Below are 22,249 nucleotides of genomic sequence, written 5' to 3' on the forward strand. Positions count from 1 at the left end.
CGCTCAGTTAGTAAAGAATGTCATGGGTCAGACAGCAACTGCCAGCAATAAAGACATCCAGTCTGCCATAAAAGTCTGCAATGTATAGTAGACACCTTTCAAGATTGCAAATTAGGTGGCATACAGGATGATTTTGTTGTTAAAGTAATTCCGTTTCAAAGTTCACTAGAAGCCAGAGCACCTAGATCGTTTGCAGAAAACCTCAGACTCAAAGTGGGGAGTTCTTGAAAGACGAGTTAGCGGCGTGCACCTCCCCAGGTTTCTGGGGAAACACACTTTGTAAAATGCGATATTAATAGAAGTCTGTGATGAACCACAACTGAATCTCCCAGGAAAGGGTAGGTTCACCAAGAGAAACACATTCAGGGATGCTCCAGTTCTAAAGAGAAAACATGCTCTCTGTGGGTTGCATACTGACCACTCCACTGATGAGAGACTGTAAGCAGAGCAATGCTCAGTTCTGCTGACAGAGACTTGAATAAACCGAAATAAAGCAAACTGCAAAGCAAAGGTCAAAGGGAGTTGTCAGGAAGCCTAGCCCCGCCTGCAGCCCTGCTGGCAACACTGATATCCCAAGGACACTTTGTTTCCAGCTGCAGATACTGCTCTAATGAACATCCGCAGTGATGCAGGATAAAGGACTCGCCTGTGGGACCACAAGGCTGGAGTCCTGCTAAGGAATAATATCGACTGTTCCCATATGCCTGAGACTGCAACTCTTCATGGGCATGGGCTTGCTTATTTGGTTCCCTATTATCTGTCTATACTCCTCTTTTTTTGTTCGTTTGTTTTTTGTTTTGGCAGTAGTAGGGTTTGAACTCATGGCTTCATGCATTGGAGGCAAGTGTTCAGCCACTTAACTACAGTTCCAACCTTTTTCTCTACTTTTCTGTAAAAGATTTATTTTTATTTTTAAATTATGAATATCTGTGTGTTGGTATGGGCAGGTGAATGCAAGTGTCCATGGTAGCAACAGGCACTGGGACCCCCCTGGAGCTAGAGTTGCACGTGGTTGTGAGCTACTCAACATGGGTGCTGGGACTCAAACTCCCACCCTCTGCAAGAACAGCACATGCCCTTAACCACTGAGGTCGACACTGTCGACAGCCCCTTCTCTACAAAAAATAATAATTTTATATGTATGGGTGCTCTGCCTGCGTGTATGCCTTTGTACCATGTGTGCAGTGCCCAAGGGCACCAGATGAGGGTGTCAGGCTCTCTGGAACTGGAGTTAGAGTTGGTTGTTAGCGTCCATGTGGGTGCTCCTCTGCAAGAGCAATAAGTGCCCTTAACCACTGAGCCATCTCTCCAACCCTCTAGTTTTTTGATAATAAGCATTTCCAACAGTTGAGCCATGCTGAGCATCCTCTGTGGCCTTTCCCTTCGTGTGCTTCAGCTCTGTTGAGAGTTGCATTATTTTATTATGCTTTATTTCATTTTGGAAGATTATTGTTGTTTTTAACCATAGGACATCCAACAGATAATTTCCTATCTAATTGAATACTTTTTATTTTGCTTTAAACAATTGTCAGTCCTTTTCTCTTTAGCATTGTACATCTGCTTATTGGTTGCATAGACTTCTTCGTTCCAAAAAATGAAATTAATATTATTATATAATTAGGCTTTTTAAAGGAAAAAATGATAAAAATAATATGCATGATAAGTGATATGTCTGGAATTTTACTTCATTCTTGTCCAATGTGGAAATTTATAGTCTCAGGTAAGACTATATTTATTTTCACTTCTGTAACTATCAATTATGATAGCTTGCAATTAAGTCCATGCATAATCATACATTGCAAACAAACAAGGAATGATCGTACACAGTCCAACCAGATATATTTATTTTAAATCGAATCTAAAGTGAATTTCTTATTGACTAAAAATGTTTTGTAAGTATGACGTAAACATTTAATTTCAAATTTCTGAAACTAAAAGGGGACAAAAGTCATTAGACAATCATAAATTTAAAAGAATTCAGGAACAAAATGTGCAATGATAATTTAGAAACAGAGTTTGCTTATGTTAGCCAAACTCGACATTATGAATAACTGTTCCACCCGAGCCAGAAATCTTCTGTCACTTGTACTTGAATAAACAGAACATTGTGGTATCATTTTACTATAGCTGGTTGGATTATGAACTGAACAATTCCAACTGGTTAATTTGGATTTTTAAAAATTAATCCTTAATAATTTTTTAAAAAATTACTATAACATATCTAATTATAATAATTTAACTACTCGGAGGGTGAAGTACATACCACGGTGGGTCATGCCTAGGGAAATACAAACATAAGAAACATGTTTTCAGGTCGCCACTACGAGAATCTTGAAGAAACAATATCAAGGAACACAATTCTGTTATGTATTTCATATATGCAACATGCAAATATTCTCAGCTCCTTCTTATGCAATTTCTAAAAACAGGCACAAGACACCAAACATATGGCAATATAATTTTTTGTGGATTATTGTTCAATGCACTCTAAAAACATGGTTCAAAAGGATGATCTACTTGAAATAATTATAAGACATGTTAGTTGCTCTTTTGATTTCGGGAAGACTGCCAAATGGTTTCCAAACCAGGCTTTGGGAGAGTGAAGTCACAAACAGGTCCTAGAGTGTAGAAACCCAGATGCCTAAAGGACCCACTGGTGAGCCTCGGAAAATACACAGGGTTGAAGTCATCAGATCATAGATTTGAATGCAAAGTCAAGTGAGGTTTCTGCCCTTTCTAACATTTACCATCTCCCAAAGACCAAACATCTTCATGCAGGTTAAATGGGGTCACCTACACCAAATGTATGTAGGGACCCTTATTCCTGCCTGGAAGGCTCACGATGAAGATTTTAAATAATGGAGTTGTCTCCATCCCACTCAGCGGCTCTCGGCCAACACCAGTGACGTCTATGCTAGGAGGGCCTGTGACAGCCCTGGACCTGCCCTTCCAGGGAGATAGGTGACAGAAGACAGGATGTGAAAGTGGTCACTCATAAATATCACAAACACCAACGAATGGTTGCTCTGGGGGGGATTGTTCAGTTTTGACTTTGTCCTAAACAGACTGATTACATTTTTAGACTCAGGGTAAAATGTGAACCTTTCAGAAAATTAAAGCTAACAAAATACATTATAAGAGGCAGGGTGAGATATCTTGCTACATCTTCTGATTTGTACATATATTATATATACTATGTAACATAATGATATATAATATGTCATATATTAACATATATATATTATATGTGAATTTATAATATAAAAATAATATATAATACATAGAAACGATCTGGGTCTTAACTGTTTTCTCAGTGCATCACACCAGGTATATACTTCAAGGAGACTATGGCATGGGAAGCGTAAAGCCTCAAATGGCTGGCTTCAGATGCTGCAGCCTGGGAAATTCAAAGTGCTTTGGTTTAAAACGATAATGGTAAAAAAGCCATTTCTGCCATTGGCCTCAGAGAAGCTGTCCTGTCTGCCACATGAGCTCACTCTCTCTTTAGGACCTCTCTGTCCACAGCAACTAGAGGAACCCTGTATGCTCCCAGGGCTCAAACTTCCAGTTTGAACCCTTACTACGATAGCCACACTGGAGCCTTGGGCTACAACGATCTGTGTGGATTACCAGAGTACTCATGTGAGGCATGAGCAACCTCCTAGGGAGTCTGCATCCGAGGTTAGCACAGAGAGAGTGAACGTTTCCCTAGTCACGAGCAGTGGTGTTAAGAACTTCGGTGTCTGAATGGCTGTGAGAGCAGAAATCCGCGCGGCAAGTAGCCAGTGGTTGTGGACTTGATGTGGGGACACAGGAAACACACCCCAGGAACTCCGACAAACACAGGGGTTTAGGTTTTCGAAAGAACTGGGGTTGCAAAAGCAGGCAGGGATTTGGAACTAGGGGACTCGAGCAGTCAGGCTGGGGGGCTTAAAGGAAACAGAAATGAAATAAAACGGAAATGATGGGAAAGAAAAAGCCGAGAGCTATTTTCTGAGTCACCCAGACCGTCTGGATCTGGAGCTCATCTCTGGAGTCACAGATGCTCTGAACGATCCAGCAAAAGCCACGAGCTCAGAACAGGAGCATTTCCTTTCACCCCTTTCTCTAAACAAGACATGAGATGACTTTTGCTCCGCCACCCTGCAGGCCTGGATCTCAGGCTAAGGACCCTTCACTTCCATTGGTATTGACCCCAGCAGCCCTACCTACCACTTAGGCATCTTTCTTTATGGAGAAATTCTCGTACAAGGTGCTCTTTGGACTGAGCCTTCTTCTTTCCAGGTGGTCCCTTGTCCCACGGTCACATCTCCAGCCTGGATGCTCACACCTAGCTAACTTCTTGGATATGACTGGCTGCCGAGTCCAGCCACATGTCCTTGATGCGGCTGTGCTCGGCATGTGTCAAAATTCAGATGTTAAGATACATGTCTCATTTCCTTGGTTAGGCATCCTGGCCTTCTGACGTCCATTGGGAGAGCAGTCTGAAGTAGAAGGGGCAGCAGAATCTGGTCTTGGGGCCTTACTTCGAAGCAATGTGAACGTGAGCAAGTCATTTATCCTGAGCTCAGTGTTTCTCATCTGAGAAGTGGGTCATTTCCAGGGATTTTATAGAAAGCAAATGACACAGTACCTGCTACAGCAAGCTAGACTTCAAGGGTGCTTTTTAGCTTGTTAATTTGAGAAACCAAGGCTTCAGGCTGTGGGACATGCGCAGTTACAGCCGAGGAATGACTGTGTTAGAGACAATCTAAGAATTCTGTTTCTAGGTCATTCCCTAGGCAGCAGCATAAGCCCCAGAGTCTCTTTCCAAAGACGGCGTATCTGATTTGGCCCTTGCTTCCCCATAGGCCTGAAGCTTTGCCCAGGATTAAACAATCGGTGTGATTCTGTCAACACCTCTTCCCTAGCTGGCTGTCATTTCCCCATGAAACAGAGAAGCCATGTCTGAGGGCCTCAGGGGATTCCAGGAAGGATATTCTTAGAGAACAGCCTGCAGTTCTGGACAGCAAGCCCTTGCTTCTGGCCTGGATCAGACTACTTTTTTCAGAAGCCGTTAGCCTGTGGCTAAAAGGTCACCATCACATTCCCTTGTCAAGGTGCAGAGGATGAACCCATCTTCTTGTTTGCCAGGTGAGGGTTCAAGCAACAAAGACTCCACAGCCATCAAGGCGAGTAGACACCATGCGGTGGGAGCAATGCGAATCAGTAAGCTGGGCTGGGCTGCTCCTGGGTGCCCTCGAATGGAGCCTCTGACAACCAGACCCAGCAAAGGATGGGGGGGGGGGCGCTCAGAGTTGGAACCTTTCCTTAGCTTTGCGTACAAGTAAAGCCTTCATTTCACCGCAACTTGGCTTTAAATAATAAATCTTTAGAGAATGAAAAAAAAATCCTAAAAATGGAAGCAGACACAGCAGCAGGGACACTCTGTAAACCGTCTAAATATTGTCACGATACTATCTACAAACCAGGGGCTAACAGTCCTGTCCATGTGCAGACTTGTAAGAGAGGGATTTTTCTTTAATAAGCAGTAAGAAGCAACGGAAAACATACCGTCCAGCAGAGTGTCGAAGTGTATAATTTGCAGGTACTCCCTCTCCCGCATAAAACCTTTGAGGGGAGTGGCCCAGCCTTCACTCAGAATCTGCACCCACTGCAGATCCAGCTGGAAAACACAAGGAACAAGGCCGCATGTCCATCACCTCTCTTTCTCAGGCCCCAGGTTCGTCTCCCTATTCAGTTGGCAGGAGGGTGTGGAAAGAACCTTCTGTGTTTTAGACATTCTCACTTCAACTCTATGGACTTCTGATTCAAGGATCAGCTATGTGTCAGTCTAGAACGTTCCTATAAAAGGGTGATCATAGGATTCCAAATTGAGATTAAAGACTTTCAGTTGTAACTGTGCAACAGAATTAAAATTAAGGAGTTTTCATTTTAATTAAAAATTTAAAAAATTCAATTTTAATGCATAATTTAAAAAATCATTGTCACGCCTGCATGTGTGCGCACGCCCGTGCACACACACATATATATATATATATATATATATATATATATATATATATATATATATACACACACAACAATAAAGGTTTGTTGGGCTTTATCATGAGAGGAATTTGCTGGTCATTTGACTGAATTAAGCAAGTCATTGATTCTATGGTAAGGCCGACATTGCCTGTCATTTTACAGAGGTGGCAGTCAGTTTTAGCCACAAGAGCATGCTCTTCACGGTGATAGACACACAGCAGAACAGCCCATATTGTTTTAGATCTGGTTGCTTTTTTGGTGTCTCCCCTCACCCCCACATATCATTGCTTCACCATTGCCCAAGAAGCATTCACATCCAGGATAAACTTATTCAGCCATTGCTAACAAATCATCCCTAGCACCCTGCCCCTATTTCATCATATAGAGGTATTTCAACATATTGAGGTATAGGGGAGCCATGCACATTGTCCTATGCAAATCTGGCTGCTGCTTTCCTAGTCAGCTTTTCTACCTGACCTTTGTGAGAAGTTTCCTCAGAGTAGGTGAGAGGGTGGGGATGTCTTCATAGACTCACCTTTGCCGGATATTTCTTACGGTCCAAAGAAATGGTAGGGCCTGCGGCATGGCTCAGTGGGTTAAAGGGCTCGCCACTAAGCCTGCTAACTTGAGTCTGATTCCTGAACATGGAACACTCTACCCATGCAGCCTGACACACACACACACACACACACACACATCAGAGGGCATATACCAAGCGTATAAATAAAGGTAGTTTTAGAGAGGAGTTGTATAATAGTTTATAACATCAGATACTAACCCTGACTCCCTCTGGCCAGTCTGTACTCTCTTACCTTGGTAATTGATAATGCCGGGAGGGTCTCAGCCTCAGCGCGGACCTGATCAATCTTGTTTTCTGGCACAAAGAGTTCATGGATGCCCTTGATGGTGGTGTGGGGTACAATGTTCTGCGATGCAATGGAGTTGCAATAATTACAATTGCGAATGGTAAGGGGAGGGTTTTCATAAAGAAACTCGGGTTATCTTTCAACACACACACACACACGCACATGCACACACACATACACACATGCACACACGCACATGCACACACACATACACACATGCACACACACATACATGCACACACGCACATGCACACACACACACATGCACACATGCACATGCACACACACATACATGCACACACGCACATGCACACACACATACACACATGCACACACATACACACATGTACACACACACATGCACACACATATACACGCACACACATACACACATGCACACACACATACACACATGCACACACACATGCACACACATATACACACATGCACAACACACAACATGCACACGCACGCACACACACACATGTGCACTCACACACACTCCTACCTGCTCTTGCAGAAGCTCCACCACCTGCTGCACACAGTCACTAACTGAAGACAAGTTGGTCTTCAGCACACACTCTGGAGTTTCGGGTTTCTCATAATCAGAATCGATGCCTGTAAACCCTGCAGGGCATAAGATCTCAATCATATCTGTGCCCGTGGAAGAATGTTATCAGTCAATGAGACATAATGCATGCAGTAATAATATGTTAAACGGAAAATGTGATTTGTGACTGAAAGGTTTAAACTGCCATTCTCTGGCTACAGATAAGAAAGTATACAGTCGTATTTTCAGTGTAGAGAGTCTCAAGATTGCCATGATATCTGGCAGAAACCAAGCCTTCTGCTGCTGATGGGAATACAAAAGGAAAGCAAGGACTCCTCCTCAATGAGACCAGTTTGTAAATCCAGTCTGGGCTTCATGTGCATTCTTTCTCTGAACTTCACTCCATCTGCCTGAGTTGACGGTTTTTCAAGGATTAAACCCCCATGTTTTAGTAAGCCCACGGACACTCTGAATGCACCACGCTGTCCTAAGTGTGTACTTTCTGCAATTGGGATACAGGGTCCGTAACTACAGCCAGATAACTAAGGACAGATTCAAGAAGACTGGCAGGGTAAGAAGCTGTCCAAGGGGCTGCTGCCTACTCTGCGCACCTTTAATCTCTCCAGCTCGAGCCCGTTTGTAAAGCCCCTTCACGTCCCGGCTCTCGCAGATGTTGAGAGGCGCGTCTACAAAGATCTCAAAGAACGGGAGTCCTGCTAATTCGTGGATTTTGCGGGCATTCTCGCGATCCTGAAACAGAGCGTGTTTAAAATTGTGAAAATAGAGCCAGGAGTGGAGGAGGGGCATGCCCATAGTCCCAGTGTTAGGGGAGAAGAAGCAGAAGGATCAAGAGGTTCAAGAATAGACTTGGATACGAAGTGAGTTCAAGGTCAAGCCTGGGTTACAAGAGACTCCCTCCCTTTCCCCTCAAAAGCAAACAGTGGGATATGGGGTGGGGGCACAGGCACAACTTGAATACCAGCACTTGGGAGACTGAGGCTTGAGAATTAGAAAGGAGTCCAGAGAAACTGGGAAGGAACAAGCACAGGACCAAACTAGTTCCTCTGAATGGGGTTGACAGTTGCATGGCTGGGGCAGACTGAGGGGCTACTGGCAGTGGCAGCAGGATTTATCCCTAATGCATGTACTGGCTTTTTGAAATCCTATTCTCTTTGGATGGATACCTTGCTCAGCCTAGATGTAGTAGGGAGGGCCTTGGACCTTTCCCAAAGCAATGTGCCTTACCCTCTCTGAGGATTGGATGGGGCGGGGGTGGGGGAGGGTGTATAGAGTTGTGGAATGTGAGGAGGGGAGGGAGTGGGAACTTGGATTGGAATTTTTTTAAAAAAAAATCTAATAAATTAAAAAAAAAAGGTTGAGAAAAAAAAATATTTAGAAAGGAGGCTAGCCTGGGGATACATGTAGCAAAATAACTGGGGTTGAGAGTTTGGGGGCTGAATTAGCCTGATCCTTGCTCTTTCTTGCATGAAATGCAGTCTGAAGCTCTCATCAGATGCCAGCAGGTGCTGACAACTCTTGGGTTCCAAAGCTTCCAAAGTCATGAGCCAAATAAACCTCTAATCTTTGTGAATTCATCAGGTCTGGTGTTTTATTATGAGAGAAAATGGATTAGGACAAAGGAAGAGAATTTTCAGTGGAAAAAACAGTGTACTGTTGGACTTGGTAATCTCAGGTAAAATGAGATGTGTGCCCGGCAGAGTCCTTTCAGAAAGCCCAGAGATAGCACTCGGATAAACACACTGAAGAACTACCAGCTGAAGCTATAGAACACAGCTCCCTCTTAGCAGGGCTGCCGCTCTTTCTAGCAATGCAGGAAGGCTTTGCTAGAAACTTCCAACTTTAGACCGAAGCAGGGACATTCTGACCAGGGTTGTCCCACTAAGTCCACAAAAGCCGGTGCTTTGAACTCGGCTGCCCTGTTTGGGCCAGTAAACATTCGTTCAGACAGCTGAAATAACAGGCCATGGAGGTCTTGCTCAACTCAACTCTGACCACATGTCTCTGGTGACTGTCACCCGAAAAAGCTTCCTGTCAACTGGGGCACTCACTGGCTTCTGGCAACGAGGCAACTCTCTTTAGTAACCAATAGCAAATAGAGGGCTATTTATACGTGTATGAGGAGGGCTCCTCCTCATACACGTGAGGAGAGGAGGAAGGGCTAGGAAAGTGAAAGCCAGACCTCCCCAGCGGGAGTAGCACCACAGCGGGGTAGCAGGGAGTAGAGGGAGGGAGGAAGGAAGGACGAGGGCGTGCCGCCTCGCCTCCCGCTCTGGGTCAAATCCCTTACCTTTGTGAACGGGGAGATAAAGCTGGTGATGCAGATCAGGCCGGCGTCCGCAAAGAGCTTGGCCACCTCTGCAATCCGGCGGATGTTCTCTTCACGGTCTCCGGAAGAGAATCCCAGGTTCTTGTTGAGGCCATGACGGACATTGTCCCCATCCAGGGAGTAACACGGGATGGCATGGGAGACAAGGTACTCTTCCAAAGCGAAACTGATGGTTGTTTTTCCAGCGCCAGAGAGACCTGTTCAGAGCAGGCAAGGCAGACTTAAGATGAAAAATGATCAACTCGAGAATGGAGGCACCACCTGTGATCCCTGTGTTTGTGAGGTGCAGATCGGAGAATCAGGAGTTCAAAACTAGCCTCTGCTTGCCTCAATACACCAAAATCCCTCAAAAGATGAAAAACCATGAGATTATTTGGCACCTTTATTCACAACTAAACTCTTAATTAACAATACTCCAGTCTTAAGCAAAAACCATTAAAACCAGAAAGAGTAGAAAAACCCTAGGACTTGCATTTATTTTGAATTTTGGAAGTTTTTCAGAGCAACCGGAGTTTGTAAATAGGGAGACCCGAGGGCGTAGGCCATGTACTGTTTTGCTTGAAAACATTTTTAGATTAGAAAGGTGTTCTTACAAATTGAGATGCTGGATGCTCTTGAGAAAGTAAAGCTATGGTGACCAGAGACTTATCTCTTCCAGTAGCACTTAGTGGAGAGGGGACTGGCACCCAGAAGACTGGCAAGCCCACCTCCCCCGGGGGTTCCACTGAATAGCCACTGGGCATTAGAATCCATTTGCTGCCCATTGGCGGCAAGAGTTTTCAAAAGTGACTGTTAGGGCTGGAGAGATGGCTCAGAGGTTAAGGGGCACTGACTGCTCTTCCGGAGGTCCTGAGTTCAATTCCCAGCAACCACATGGTGGCTCACAGTCATCTATAATGAGATCTGGTGCCCTCTTCTGGCCAGCAAGCATACAGACAGACAGAATACGGTATACATAATAAATAAATAAAATTTAAAAAAAGTGGCTGTTAAAACACAGAGGTGTTCATGCTGACCAGGGCTGAAGAGTTTCTGAGCTCTTAGGCATATGCACGCTCTGATCTAAAGACACTTCATGTCCTTAGATGAAAATGGAGTCAAGATGCCCAAGCGACCACACTATAAGCTTGATTAGAACACTCCATAATTTTCTAGGTAAGGAGACCATGGTGCAAGGTCCAAATGATGTAAGTGTGCCCCGGAAAGCTTGCATCCTCACTTGTCCTAAAGATCTTTGAGCATGAGGACTATTCCAAGGACACTAGGCTGCCACTGCACAGAACTCAATGTGGAAGTGGAAAAACTGGAGAGAAAGGAGGTGGGGGGGGCGGGTAAAACAAGACAAGAAGCCAAGAAAATGCAGAGAAGATGCCTGGGAGAAAGGAGGGTGCAGAAAATGTCTCAGCAAAGCTGGGACAAAGTTCAGGGGAAAGGAAACTTAAAGGGGGAAGGAGAGAAGGAATCTGCAAGAGGTAAATGAGTAGCCCTCCCCCCAGGCTTGCAGTCCCTTTTTAAAGTCACGCTCTTGACTGACAGGAGAGCATAAAAGAAATGGTGTTCAGGCAATCTCCAAAATCTCCGCGGTTTCTTTTGATTAGATCTCAATAATAGATTCCTCTTGGAATTCTTGTCAGCTTGGAGGTAACAAAAAGCAGGAACCTCGACTCACTGATATGTTCTCTTGTATCACAATAATGAAATGAACTATCCTCCCATTTGCCTCAGCTGTGGGAGAGCAAAGGCCTCCCTTCAATCTTGGCCGCCATGTGCCCAGGCCCTTGTGTGTGTACTGTAACACACTGGAGAGCTGCCGTCCTAGCAAGGGGCGAGCACTGGGCTGAGCCTATTGATGCCCATGCATTAGCACTCTACAAACCAGGAGATTAGGGCTCAGAGAGGTTAAATAACCTGTGCAAAGCCACCTTGCTGATGTGGGTGGATTGGAGTGGTTGGTTTCTTTTGTTCTACAAGGCCAATCTTGAACCTCTGAAGCACAGAGAAGAAAAGTCAGAAGAGATAAACCCTTTACACTTCTGCCCATGCTACCTACCAGTTCTTTTTCCCCCTCTTTTAAAGGGTGCACATTGGAGGACATGAATTTCACATGTCTGTCTCAACACAGAAGTGAGCTTCCCCAGTAAACACCCAGGGAAGGTAAGCGGGCAGCAGGTGAGGAGCCTTGGGAATACATCTGCTACTAGAAACTACATCTCACAGCGTGAACTAGGGGAACACCGCGGGCAGAGCAATAGGCAAGTCCATCACACTGGCACTTGGGGCTCCATGCCCATTGTCTGACTTGACATGAGAGGACGGATGAGGTTGTTTTGATGCAAATCCCAGCTGCAGAGGAAACCAGGAAACCACCGGCACCAGGAAAAACTCAAGAATAGCAAGGAAATAAAACCAAACAAACTCGGGTGTGTTTCACAGGGGAATCGTGAATTCTGAGTCAGCCTGGGCTTCACAGTGAGACCCTGTCTCACTAACCAAAAACAGTGCAAGCAAGCAGCAGTAAACAGAAACCATCAGGAGAAACCCAGGCAGGCTTCCAGCTCCGTGTTCTCCCGAGCTACTGTTAGGGTTGACCTTTGCCTGTCCCCGTGAGTAGAAAATTGCACGTGTGTCTCTCTACACGTACCTCTCTCACGGCCCAAATAAGCATGCTGTTGTTTTGGGGTGCTTTCCTTCACGGAAAGTCCTGCCTACATAGTGAACCTGGACCTGGGTTTCCCTTTCTGAAGCCCAGCTGTCTCATCTGTCTATCTCAGGTAAGAACTCAGACAAGGTGTGGCAGGAGTTAAGGCCTAGTTGCAAGTTTGTCGCTAACCTCTAGCTTTGGAACATGTGGATGGAAAAAGACAAGAAAGGGGACATTCACTGGGTCATCTCAATGACAGCGAATTGTTTCTACAGGCAGAAGACAACCCTTAGCCGAGGTAAATGTCTAGGGGTCCTTCTCACACAGATTCTGTTTGTCAGTGGAATAGGCTTCCAAAACATCAAGACATCAGAGAACTAGCTCTAAACATCCGCACCCCGACAGACTGCCAAATATTCACTGTGGAAGTAGGAAAAGCCCTTTTGTCGTGGCAGGAAATGCGCGTAGGGGCTACTGTGAGCAACTCCTTAGAGTCGGAAGAAGGTGTCACGATCCACTTGTCTCATCTTGTGCTGCCAAAGGATGGTCACTGACAACTAGTGACTCCCCACAGCCCACCAGACTCCAGGGCTCATGGATAAGAGAGTGATGACTGACTGCCCGGCATCTACACAGCTCTTCACTTCCTTTAGGCCACAAATAAACACCTACTAGGTGTGACGTGTCATACTGTGTTCCTTGAAATCATTTCACACATCAATCTTCTTTCTTAAAAAAGGTACCTCGAAAAATGTGTGTGCGAGTGTGTATGTGCATGTGGTGTGTGTGTGTGTGTGTGTGTATGTGTGTGTGTGTGTGTGTATGTGTGTGTGTGTGTGTGGTGTGTATGTGGTGTGTGTGTGTGGTGTGTATGTGGTACGTGTGTGGTGTGTGTATGTGCATGTATGTGGTGTGTGTGTGTGTGTACCTGTTAGCCACACGGTGCATCCTCGGAATCCTCCCTTGGTGCCAACCACCTGTCCTCTTTTGTTCCTGCTCACATGATGGGCCTGGTAGACCACGTTGGTGGATTTTTGCTGGTTCTACAAAAGAAGATCAGATTGAACATAATACTTGATTAATAAAATGCATATTCTTTACATGGCGCATATAGATTCATTTTAACTTTAAATTGCCAAGTTGAGGTATCTAACAGTTTCTATGAAATGTATTTGAAAAAGTTCTGCCCTCATCCCTCCACTGTTTTAACTTTTTTTCCATCCCACTCATTTCACTACATATAAGCCAGGAGAATTTTTCCCCAGAATAATTGATTTAGAATTACTATATAATATCGCATTGACTCATAGAATACAATACAAGCTGCTACATGACTAATAGAATTATGTCTCTGGACTTCCCTAGCTAGAACTGGTAAACAGAGTAGCAGTCATTAATTGTACTAGTTTAGAGACAAACTCTGCCTTTAGAACTACCTTCATGCTGTTTTCAAACTACTCAAGTTAGACAATGATTGTGTCATAGCTCTGACTCCATGGCGTTAAAATTGGGTGCTATCTATATATAGGAGGTAGAGGGCAGTCAAAATTGGGAACCTAGTACAGGGGGTGGAAGGAAGTTAAAATTGGGTACTTTTTACAGGAGGCGGAGGGAAATGTCTGCTTCTATAAATGCATCTTCTGCCCACATCCAGTGGACTTAAACAGAGGACAGCCAAACGCTTCTGCAGTAAGGTTAATTCTAGTGAGGGCTGTTTGACCCATCCTGACTCTGTGCAAAGCCAAGGCCAGATGTGGTAGCTCACACCCTGTACTTGGGAGGCTGAGGCGGGAGGGTTGCCTGGAATCTGACGCCAGCCTGGGCTGCATAATGAGTTTCCATCACCCTGTGAAATGTCTCAAAAAGAAAAGAGAGCAAACCACCATGACTCCTCTCTACCTAGTCGTCTGTGAGCTGGTAAGAATTTAGTCTTTAAGCACAGTAGCCCCTGCCTCCAAAGAACTAAACTCTGTTTCTTCTACTTTCCCAGGGTCAGTGTGTGAACAGTATAACCTCTCAAATCCCCCAAGAGAAATTCAAATAAACCAGTTATGAGGCATGGAGGCCAATTCACACAGACACACCTGCGTTTGTATTATAGTAACATCAGCCTAGCTGGGCAACAGACTAGGAGGCCTTCATGTAAATTCTGACTGGAAGGTAAAATGTCTAACGGATAGTAAAAGGTTAAATGATATAGTAAGCACAATTTGGGGTGGACGTTTATACAATATAATCTGTTATTCAGGAGAGAAAGAAACTATAGGCAAATCAACAGATTTGGGACTACCCATATTTATCTGTGATGCAGTAATTTCTGAATTGTAAAAATTTCTTCTTTCTTTTTGTGTGTCTGTCCCTGTCTCTTTCTCTCTCTGTAGGTGTCTCTCTGTCTCTCTCATGTGTCTCTGTCTCTTTTTGTGTGTTTATCTCTCTCTGCCTCTCTCTCAGTGTGTGTGTGTGTGTGTGTGTGTTGTGCGTGGTGTGCGTGGATGAAAGCCAGAGATCAATGTTGGGTGTCTTCCCATCATTCTCAGTCCCTCTCCTATTTTTTAAGATAAGGTCTCCCACTGAGCTTGGAGCTCAGGAGTCAGGATTAACTGAACTCTCCTGTATGCAACTAAATATCATGTTCACTCCCATTTCCCTCCTCTAAATCCCCTCAATTCCCCCAAACACATCTCCCTCCCAACTTCAAGTCCTTCTTCTTTCCTCCTCCTCCTCCTCCTCTTCCTCCTCCTCCTCCTCCTCCTCCTCCTCCTCCTTCTTTCTTCCCTCCTCCTCCTCCTCCTCCTCCTCCTCCTCCTTCTTCTAATAACCTGCTACATTCAGTTATCACTGCCTGTATATACATGGTATGGGGTCATCCAGTGGAGCACGGGCAAGAGTCCACAGCCCCAAAGGAGAACAATTCTTGCTGTGGCACAATCTTTCTGTACACTGTGAATATGTGTTGCTCTCATTGGTCTATTAAAGGTCTAACTGGCCAATAGCTAGGCAGGTAGAGGTTAGACAGGACTTGTAGGACAAAAAGAGAGTGTGGGGAAGAGGGAGTCACGAAAAGTCACCAGGAAATGCCAAGAGAAACAATATGAACATGCTGTGCTGGAAAAAGGTACTGCCACATGGCAGAGCATAGATAAGAAATATGGGGTTTGCTGGGTGGTGATGGCACATGCCTTTAATTCCAGCACTCAGGAGGCAAAGGCAGGTGGATCTCTGTGGGTTCAAGGCCAGCCTGGTCTACAAAAATTAATTCCAGGATAGCCAGGGCTGTTAAACAGAGAAACCCTGTCTCAAAACCAAACCAAAACCAAAACAAAACAAAAAAAAAGAAATGTGGGTTAATTTAAGTTGTAAGAGCTAGGTAGGTAATAAGCCTAAGCTATGGTTATTGTCTAAGCACTTATAATTAATAAGGAGCCAGCAATCCCTATGAAAAACTCTGCCTACAGATTCTTTTCCTTTAGCAACTGTCAATAACCAATAGCCCCTCATTAGCCCTATTATTAATTAGGGGTTGGGACCTATTAGCCTTCCCTCCTCCTGCCCCAATCTTGACTGTCTTCATTTTATGCAGGTAACCAGAGCTGCCATGAATTCATGAGTGCAATAGCCGTGTCCAGAAGTCTTTCCTCCAAACTCTCCAGATTTTCTATTCTTTCTGCCTCCTCTTCAGTAATGATCCCTGAGCTTTGGCAAAGGGCACCCAGCTTTCCATGTTTCTGCTGGGGATTCCAATGCTGGTTCTCAAGTTTGCATGCCAAGCACATTACCCACTGAACCACCCTTCCTGTCCCTCTTTGAGCTAATGTACATTTATACCCGCTAGAGTAAAGAAAGCATCAACATTCTTTGAACAAGTCCTAGCAGCTCCTAGAAAACTCTGGGCTACATGGGTTGTGGAACAGAGCAAATCAATTCACCTCTTTTCCATATCTCCCTTTAGACACTAAAAAGTCAAGTGAGCTATAGTTAGAGTTGTCTGCGGGTTGACACGGATAGGAAAGTGCGTATGTTCTGTCAGTGCCAAAAAGCCATCCAAATGTGGGTGCTGCTGGCTAGTATTCACTGTAGACCCCCATGAGAGGCCACACTCATTGGATTATAATCAGTCACTTCAAAAACTAGATGGAAGCAGGAACCTCCAAGACCCTTGGAGGAATCAGGAATGGCAGGATACCCCAGGGGGAGCCAGCCTGCTAGCGCACCAGAGCCCCATTCCGTGGGGCAATTGGCAGAAACAAGCATAGCAATGTGTCTGAGGGGTCCAAGAAGAATGTGGCCCAAGGCCCACATGAGAGAGGATATCAGCCAGGTTAACTACCTAAGTCTTCAAAAGTGGCTATTCTGATGCCCTATCAGACAAATCTAGCCAGAACCCGGAGGCGGTAGACACTCTCAGCATACTAGATGGGGTTGCTCTAGAGGGCCTATTGGTCCCTTAATAATTCAGGGAGAGCATTCGCATCTTCTTACTCCATCTTAATTTCATCCATAATGCTATGCCATTAAACTAAGATTACTGCGTCTAAATCATCAGGACTAGAAAACAGTTGGTTCTTCTATTCCTTCATTGATTCTTTCAGTACGTGTTTGCCCAGTTCCTACTCTGTGCATTATTTTGGGTAGAAAGATGGGTAAGAAAATGAAGCATTTCCATTCTCCTAAGGAGAGAAGAGAGCCCACACATACACACACACACCACACCACCCCCAGTGTGCATACATATAATGTATACTATTATAAAGGTATATGAAAGAGAACCTGCAAGTTGATAAGAAAAAGAACCCAGTTTTAAAACGGTACCAGTGGTTTGAAGAATCACATTACAGATTCATCTTGAAGTATGCAAATACAACAGTTACCAAAGAAACACAAAATAAAACCAAAACAAGATACCAATGCCATCTAATGACAGCTAAGGTATACCCCCTATATTGATTGATTGTGTGTGTGTGTGTGTAAGGAACAACTGCTTTAAAAATTAATGTTTACCTTCACTATGGCCTTTTATTCAAGAGAAATGTATACATGCATCCTCAAAAAGACTTCTGCAAGAATATTCTTAACAACTATATTTGTCTAAAAATTGAAATAATTGTCATCGGTTTAAACTAAAATAAGAAAAGGTGCATGTCCCTGAAATAAAAACCAAGCTTAAAACTGTAGAAGGGTTACAAAATGGGACACTATTCAGAAAGCAAAATGAATGGATGCTGATATGGGAAACATGGATGGGATGAATGGGAGGCCTTATGTCAACTCCAGGAAGGCAATGGAAAATGGTGTATGTGCGATCCCGTTTATAGGAAGTCCCAAAATAGGAGAAACAAACCAACCAGTGTACATGAGTCCCAAAGTTTGCTTTGTCTCTTTTTGGCCGTGTATTTTCTGCATGTCTGCAGAAATCCAGAATAAACTCAGGCTCTGTTAATCTTCTGTGAGTACTTTGACACGATACTGATGGCATCCCCCAAAGTTTTTCATTTAAAACAAGTTCAACAATCTGCAAGCAGAAGCTGCGCTAACGTGATCATTATGGTTACTTATTTACTGTCCTTGTTTATTTAACCCACAGTGGTGGAACTTGAAACCAGGGCCTCACACGTGCTGGCTAAGAACCCTGCAATCCAGCTGATATTTCCAGTCCTTTGGAAAGTTTGAAGCTTGCTGAGCAGTCTGAGGTGGCTTAGGATTTGTTAGTCTCTTCCCAAGTAGCTGGGATTACTGGCATGTGCCACCATCACACAGCTGGCTTTTGAAAGTTTCATCCTTCAAAAAAACAAATTCTCTTCTCTATGTGTGCCCACTTTTCTATATTGGCAGCACATGCATGCAGTGCAGTGTCCTACGAGGCCAGAAGAGGGTGTTGGATCCCCTGGAACGGGAATTATAGGTTGTGAGCCTTCCACTGTAGATGCTGGCAACTGAATCCAGATCCTCTGCAAGAGCAGCAAAAGCTCTTAACCATGGAGCCATCCATCTCTCAGCTCCGATAGTTACATGTTAATCGTGAGTTTTATCAGTTTTTCACTATAGCCAAGTTTAAACAAAAATATTTTCAGATGGCCAGGTTCTGAGTTCTTTCAGGTCAACAAAATATTTTCCGTATTTATTTCCCAAATCAATCATTAGGTTTTGCAAGGGCGAATAAATTAGATAGAAGTAGATTTTGGAGGCTCTTTTGAACAGCAGATGGGTGGGGCGGCCGGAAGGGCTCCTTCCCCACTGGAAGCTTTGCGGTTCTCTGAACAGCATGCGGTGTTCCAGGCTTTGGAACGAAAACTGCGGGCAGCTGAAAGGTTTTCTCTGCAGTTCTGTAAGACACGCACGGATAGATCAACTGCCTGCTTCGCTCTGCGTCCAGAAAGCACCGTCGGTCCTCCGCGCCCGTCTAACACTGTCTCCTAGCAGGAGCCTCAAAGTTGGTGACATACTTTTATTTTGGGTCTCAGAGAAAAATCTTCCAAAAGTCCCTGCTTCTTTTAGATCTCCGGGCCAAGAAAATTTCCCTTCAGCAAGCACAAAAATGTTGTAAGTATGGAATTTGGAGCCAAGCAAACCTGGAACGCAAGCAGCTTCACAGTCGCCTTGTACTGTGACGCAGAGCAAGCTCCTCTGAATAAACAAGATGCCTCCCTCCCGTGGTTGGCGAAATGTTTAACTAAGATAATTAGTTAAATAAAGTAGCAAAGAAAAAGTCCTAGACACAGGGTAGGCAGTTAAATTGAATGAGAACCAGGTGGAGACATGCTGACAGTGGACGGGCTAAACCATCCAAATTTAGGAGGTTCTGGGGATGTGGGTTCTCTCTGGGGCAGGCTGGGCATGGTGCACTCTTGATCACACGAGATAGAAGAAGAAAGAGCATCTTATATGGGATCCTGAGTTTCTCTGACAACCAGGATGTTGCTACTCTTGCAGGTCTGATTACAGAAGTTCACCCAGAAAATAACCCAACCCGACCCATCCCCGTTAAAGGCACCTCATTTTATCCAGTGTACTGCCCTGATTTGGGCTCCCTTGGAGTGGCACTTTGTTACCAGAAGAGGGGCAGAGGCGGGGAAGGTCTTTGCCCTGGTCAGCTTCATGAGCGCTTCTGGATCCAGGTAGGATGACACAGCCTAGGTGCAGTGTCCCTCTGCCGACACTCCCCTTCCTCCTATTGGTGGTGCAGAAAGGGGAGAGCCAGAGAAACTTCTGCAACTTAGGCTGAGGTACCCTGGGTCATGGCAGAAAGCCTCAGCCTTGACATTCTGTGGCCAGAAGAAAACAACCTGAGGGGAAGACCTCAGCATGTTCACGGTGAGGTGGGACAGTCCCAGAGCCAAAGCCAGTACCAGTGCTGTCACAGTGAGGAAAGCCCAGAAGAAATGAGGAATCCAGAAAGCGCACAGCAGGGTGAGTTTCCTCAGGCACAGAAGCTGCTTTTGAGGTGCACAGAACTGTTTAAAAAGTAGCAGGGGCATTCGAGTTCTCCCTCTGCCACGATGCTCCCTCCCTCCGCCACGATGCTCCCTCCCTCCGCCACGATGCTCCCTCCCTCCGCCACGGTGCTCCCTCCCTTCACCACGGTGCTCCCTGCACAGTTCAAACAAACCACATTGTCCCTAAGAATACTCGTTGACTTTTGAACTTGACCCTCAGGGGTGTTTCACCATGCCCTCTTGCTTTCTTGCTGGTAAGTATGCAAATTTCCTTGAGAATGTGGAGGCTTCACTCTGAGGCTTTTCTCCGCCGCACTCTAGCTTTAAAAGAATTCCCATAGTCATACCGCGGGAAAGGCAAACCTTATTCAAAACTGTTCATAGCAATGTTGGAAACCAGTATGGCAGTTTCTTAGAAATTTTGGAACCAATCTACCTCAAGACCCAGCTACACCAGTTTTTGGCATATACCCAAAGGATGCACAATTGTTCCACAAGGACACTTGCTCAACTATGTTCCTAACAGCATTATTCATAATAGCAAGAATCTGGAAACAACCTAGATGCCCCTGAAACAAAGAATGGATAAGGAAAATGTGGTACGTTGGCTACTGTACCTATTCTTTAATTGCTTCATTCAGAGACAAAGTTCTCCACAAAGGCCTGGCAGCCTTTGAACAACTAGCTCAGATGGGAAGCTCTCTTCCACAAAATCTCCTTAGTAAGCAAACCATTCACCTGTATTTCAGAGTCTGTGTCGCCCCTTGGAATGCCCCCAAAATCATGCTACCTACATAGTAGAGTCTGTTAACCGCTGAGCACAAAGACCATTTTTGTCCGTCTTTGTGCACTTACTACCCATTGCACAGTCATCATTCAGTTTCAATCTTGTAGTTACTGGGGGACAGGCAAGTTTTAAGTTAAGAAGAGTGTGGTAGTTTGAATGTAACTGACCCCATAATCCCATAAGGAGTGACACTATTAAGAGGTATGGCCTTGTTGGAGGGAGTGTGTTACTGTGGGGGTGAGTTTTGAGGTTTTGTATGCTCAGGATACCGCTGTGTATCTCAGTTAACTTCCTGTTGCCTGCAGGATGTAGAACTCTCAGCTCCAGCCCCACATCTGCCTGCACGCTGCCATGTTCCCCACCATGATGATAATGGATTGAACCTCTGAAACTATAAGTGAGCCACTTCAATTAAATGTTTTCTTTTATAAGATTTTCCATGGTGACGGTGTCTCTTCACAGCAATAAAACTTAATCTAAGATAAAGAGTGACTATTTATAAATTGTGTGTGTATGTGTGTGTTTAAGGAGTTTATATAGAGGAAAAAATGGTTCTGAAGGATTGTGTGTAAAGAGACCAAAGATAAAGGAAGTTGACAAATGACCATGCTCACTCCAAGTTCATGGATACTGAAGGGAACAGGCAAAAAGCACCTTGGCCTGAGTACTGTCATTTTGACTTTAAACTCTATTTTACCTACAGGGTGAAATAAGGTTCCCAAGCCGTATGGGAGTTGAGAACTTTCCAATGGCTGATGAACCTCCTCCCTAAACCATTGAAATTGTTGGTATGCATCTTTAGTTCTCTAGATCCATTATGGCTGTTCCTAACGATAGAAGGTGCAGATGAATCTGATTGGTTGGGCTGAAAAACTTGCATTGTATGTCAGTTGACAATGATGGAACATGCAAGGAAGCCCCTAATCTCTAAATCCTGATGTAGAGAAATTATGACTGTAACTTGGCAACAAATGTTTGTGAATTTTTGGGGGCTGGAGAGATAGCTCATCAGTTAAGAGCACTGGCTGCTCTTCCAGAGATCCTGAGTTCAATTCCCAGCAACCACATGGCACCCTAATGAGATATGGTGCCCTCTTTTGGCCTGCAGACATACACGGAGGCAGGACATTGTATACATAATAAATAAATCAAGTCTTTTAAAAAAGAAAAGGAAAAAAAGTTTGTGAATTTTATGTTTATAAACCCCACTTCTGTCCCTGTTTGGGGCTGTCAGAACAAGGCTTCTGAGTCCTTGCCTGCAGCCCTGATAGATCAGTGACCTGCTAAGGTGGCAATGTAATAAAATCTTAGGAACCCATAAGTGTTGTCTTCTCCTTCCTCATGGCTCATACTGGGCTATCTGTAACAGAGACAATTTTCACAATAAAGTGTATTCATTGATTGTGGCACTCAGCTTTCTGTAATGTGACAGAAATACTAATTTCTGTCAAATAAAGATTATCCTGAGATAATGACTTAGCAGGAAGGAATGTTTATTTGGGTTCATGGCTTTAGAGTTTGTAGTCATGTTGTGGAATATTATTTTAAGATGTGCAACATTTGTTTATGTTGTGGAATATTTTTTTAATAATGCAAAG

General features: G+C 44.5%; 1 protein-coding gene and 1 long non-coding RNA gene across 3 annotated transcripts in view; one reads left to right on the forward strand and one right to left on the reverse strand.

Annotated features, from left to right (window-relative positions):
• Papss2 (3'-phosphoadenosine 5'-phosphosulfate synthase 2) overlaps positions 1-22,249 on the reverse strand; it is a 69,597-nt gene that overhangs the window by 16,481 nt on the left and 30,867 nt on the right. The window contains exons 2-8 of one of the 2 annotated variants that reach the window (XM_087907986.1): positions 13,363-13,477; positions 9,755-9,990; positions 8,058-8,196; positions 7,405-7,523; positions 6,843-6,956; positions 5,554-5,665; positions 2,264-2,278 (exon numbers count right to left, since the gene is read on the reverse strand). In XM_087907986.1, coding sequence (XP_087764112.1) covers positions 2,264-2,278; positions 5,554-5,665; positions 6,843-6,956; positions 7,405-7,523; positions 8,058-8,196; positions 9,755-9,990; positions 13,363-13,477 — 850 coding nt within the window. The remainder of the gene's footprint in view (positions 1-2,263; positions 2,279-5,553; positions 5,666-6,842; positions 6,957-7,404; positions 7,524-8,057; positions 8,197-9,754; positions 9,991-13,362; positions 13,478-22,249) is intronic. The other variant, XM_087907987.1, reaches the window with a different exon arrangement.
• Positions 19,132-21,972, forward strand: LOC146893631 (uncharacterized). Its single transcript, XR_015003275.2, has 4 exons — positions 19,132-19,546; positions 19,704-19,838; positions 20,249-20,463; positions 20,957-21,972. It is a non-coding gene; the product is annotated as an uncharacterized LOC146893631 (long non-coding RNA).

This window comes from Myodes glareolus, chromosome 7 (assembly GCF_982192425.1).
Source record: "Myodes glareolus chromosome 7, mMyoGla1.1, whole genome shotgun sequence".
Classification (NCBI taxonomy): Eukaryota; Metazoa; Chordata; class Mammalia; order Rodentia; family Cricetidae; genus Myodes; species Myodes glareolus.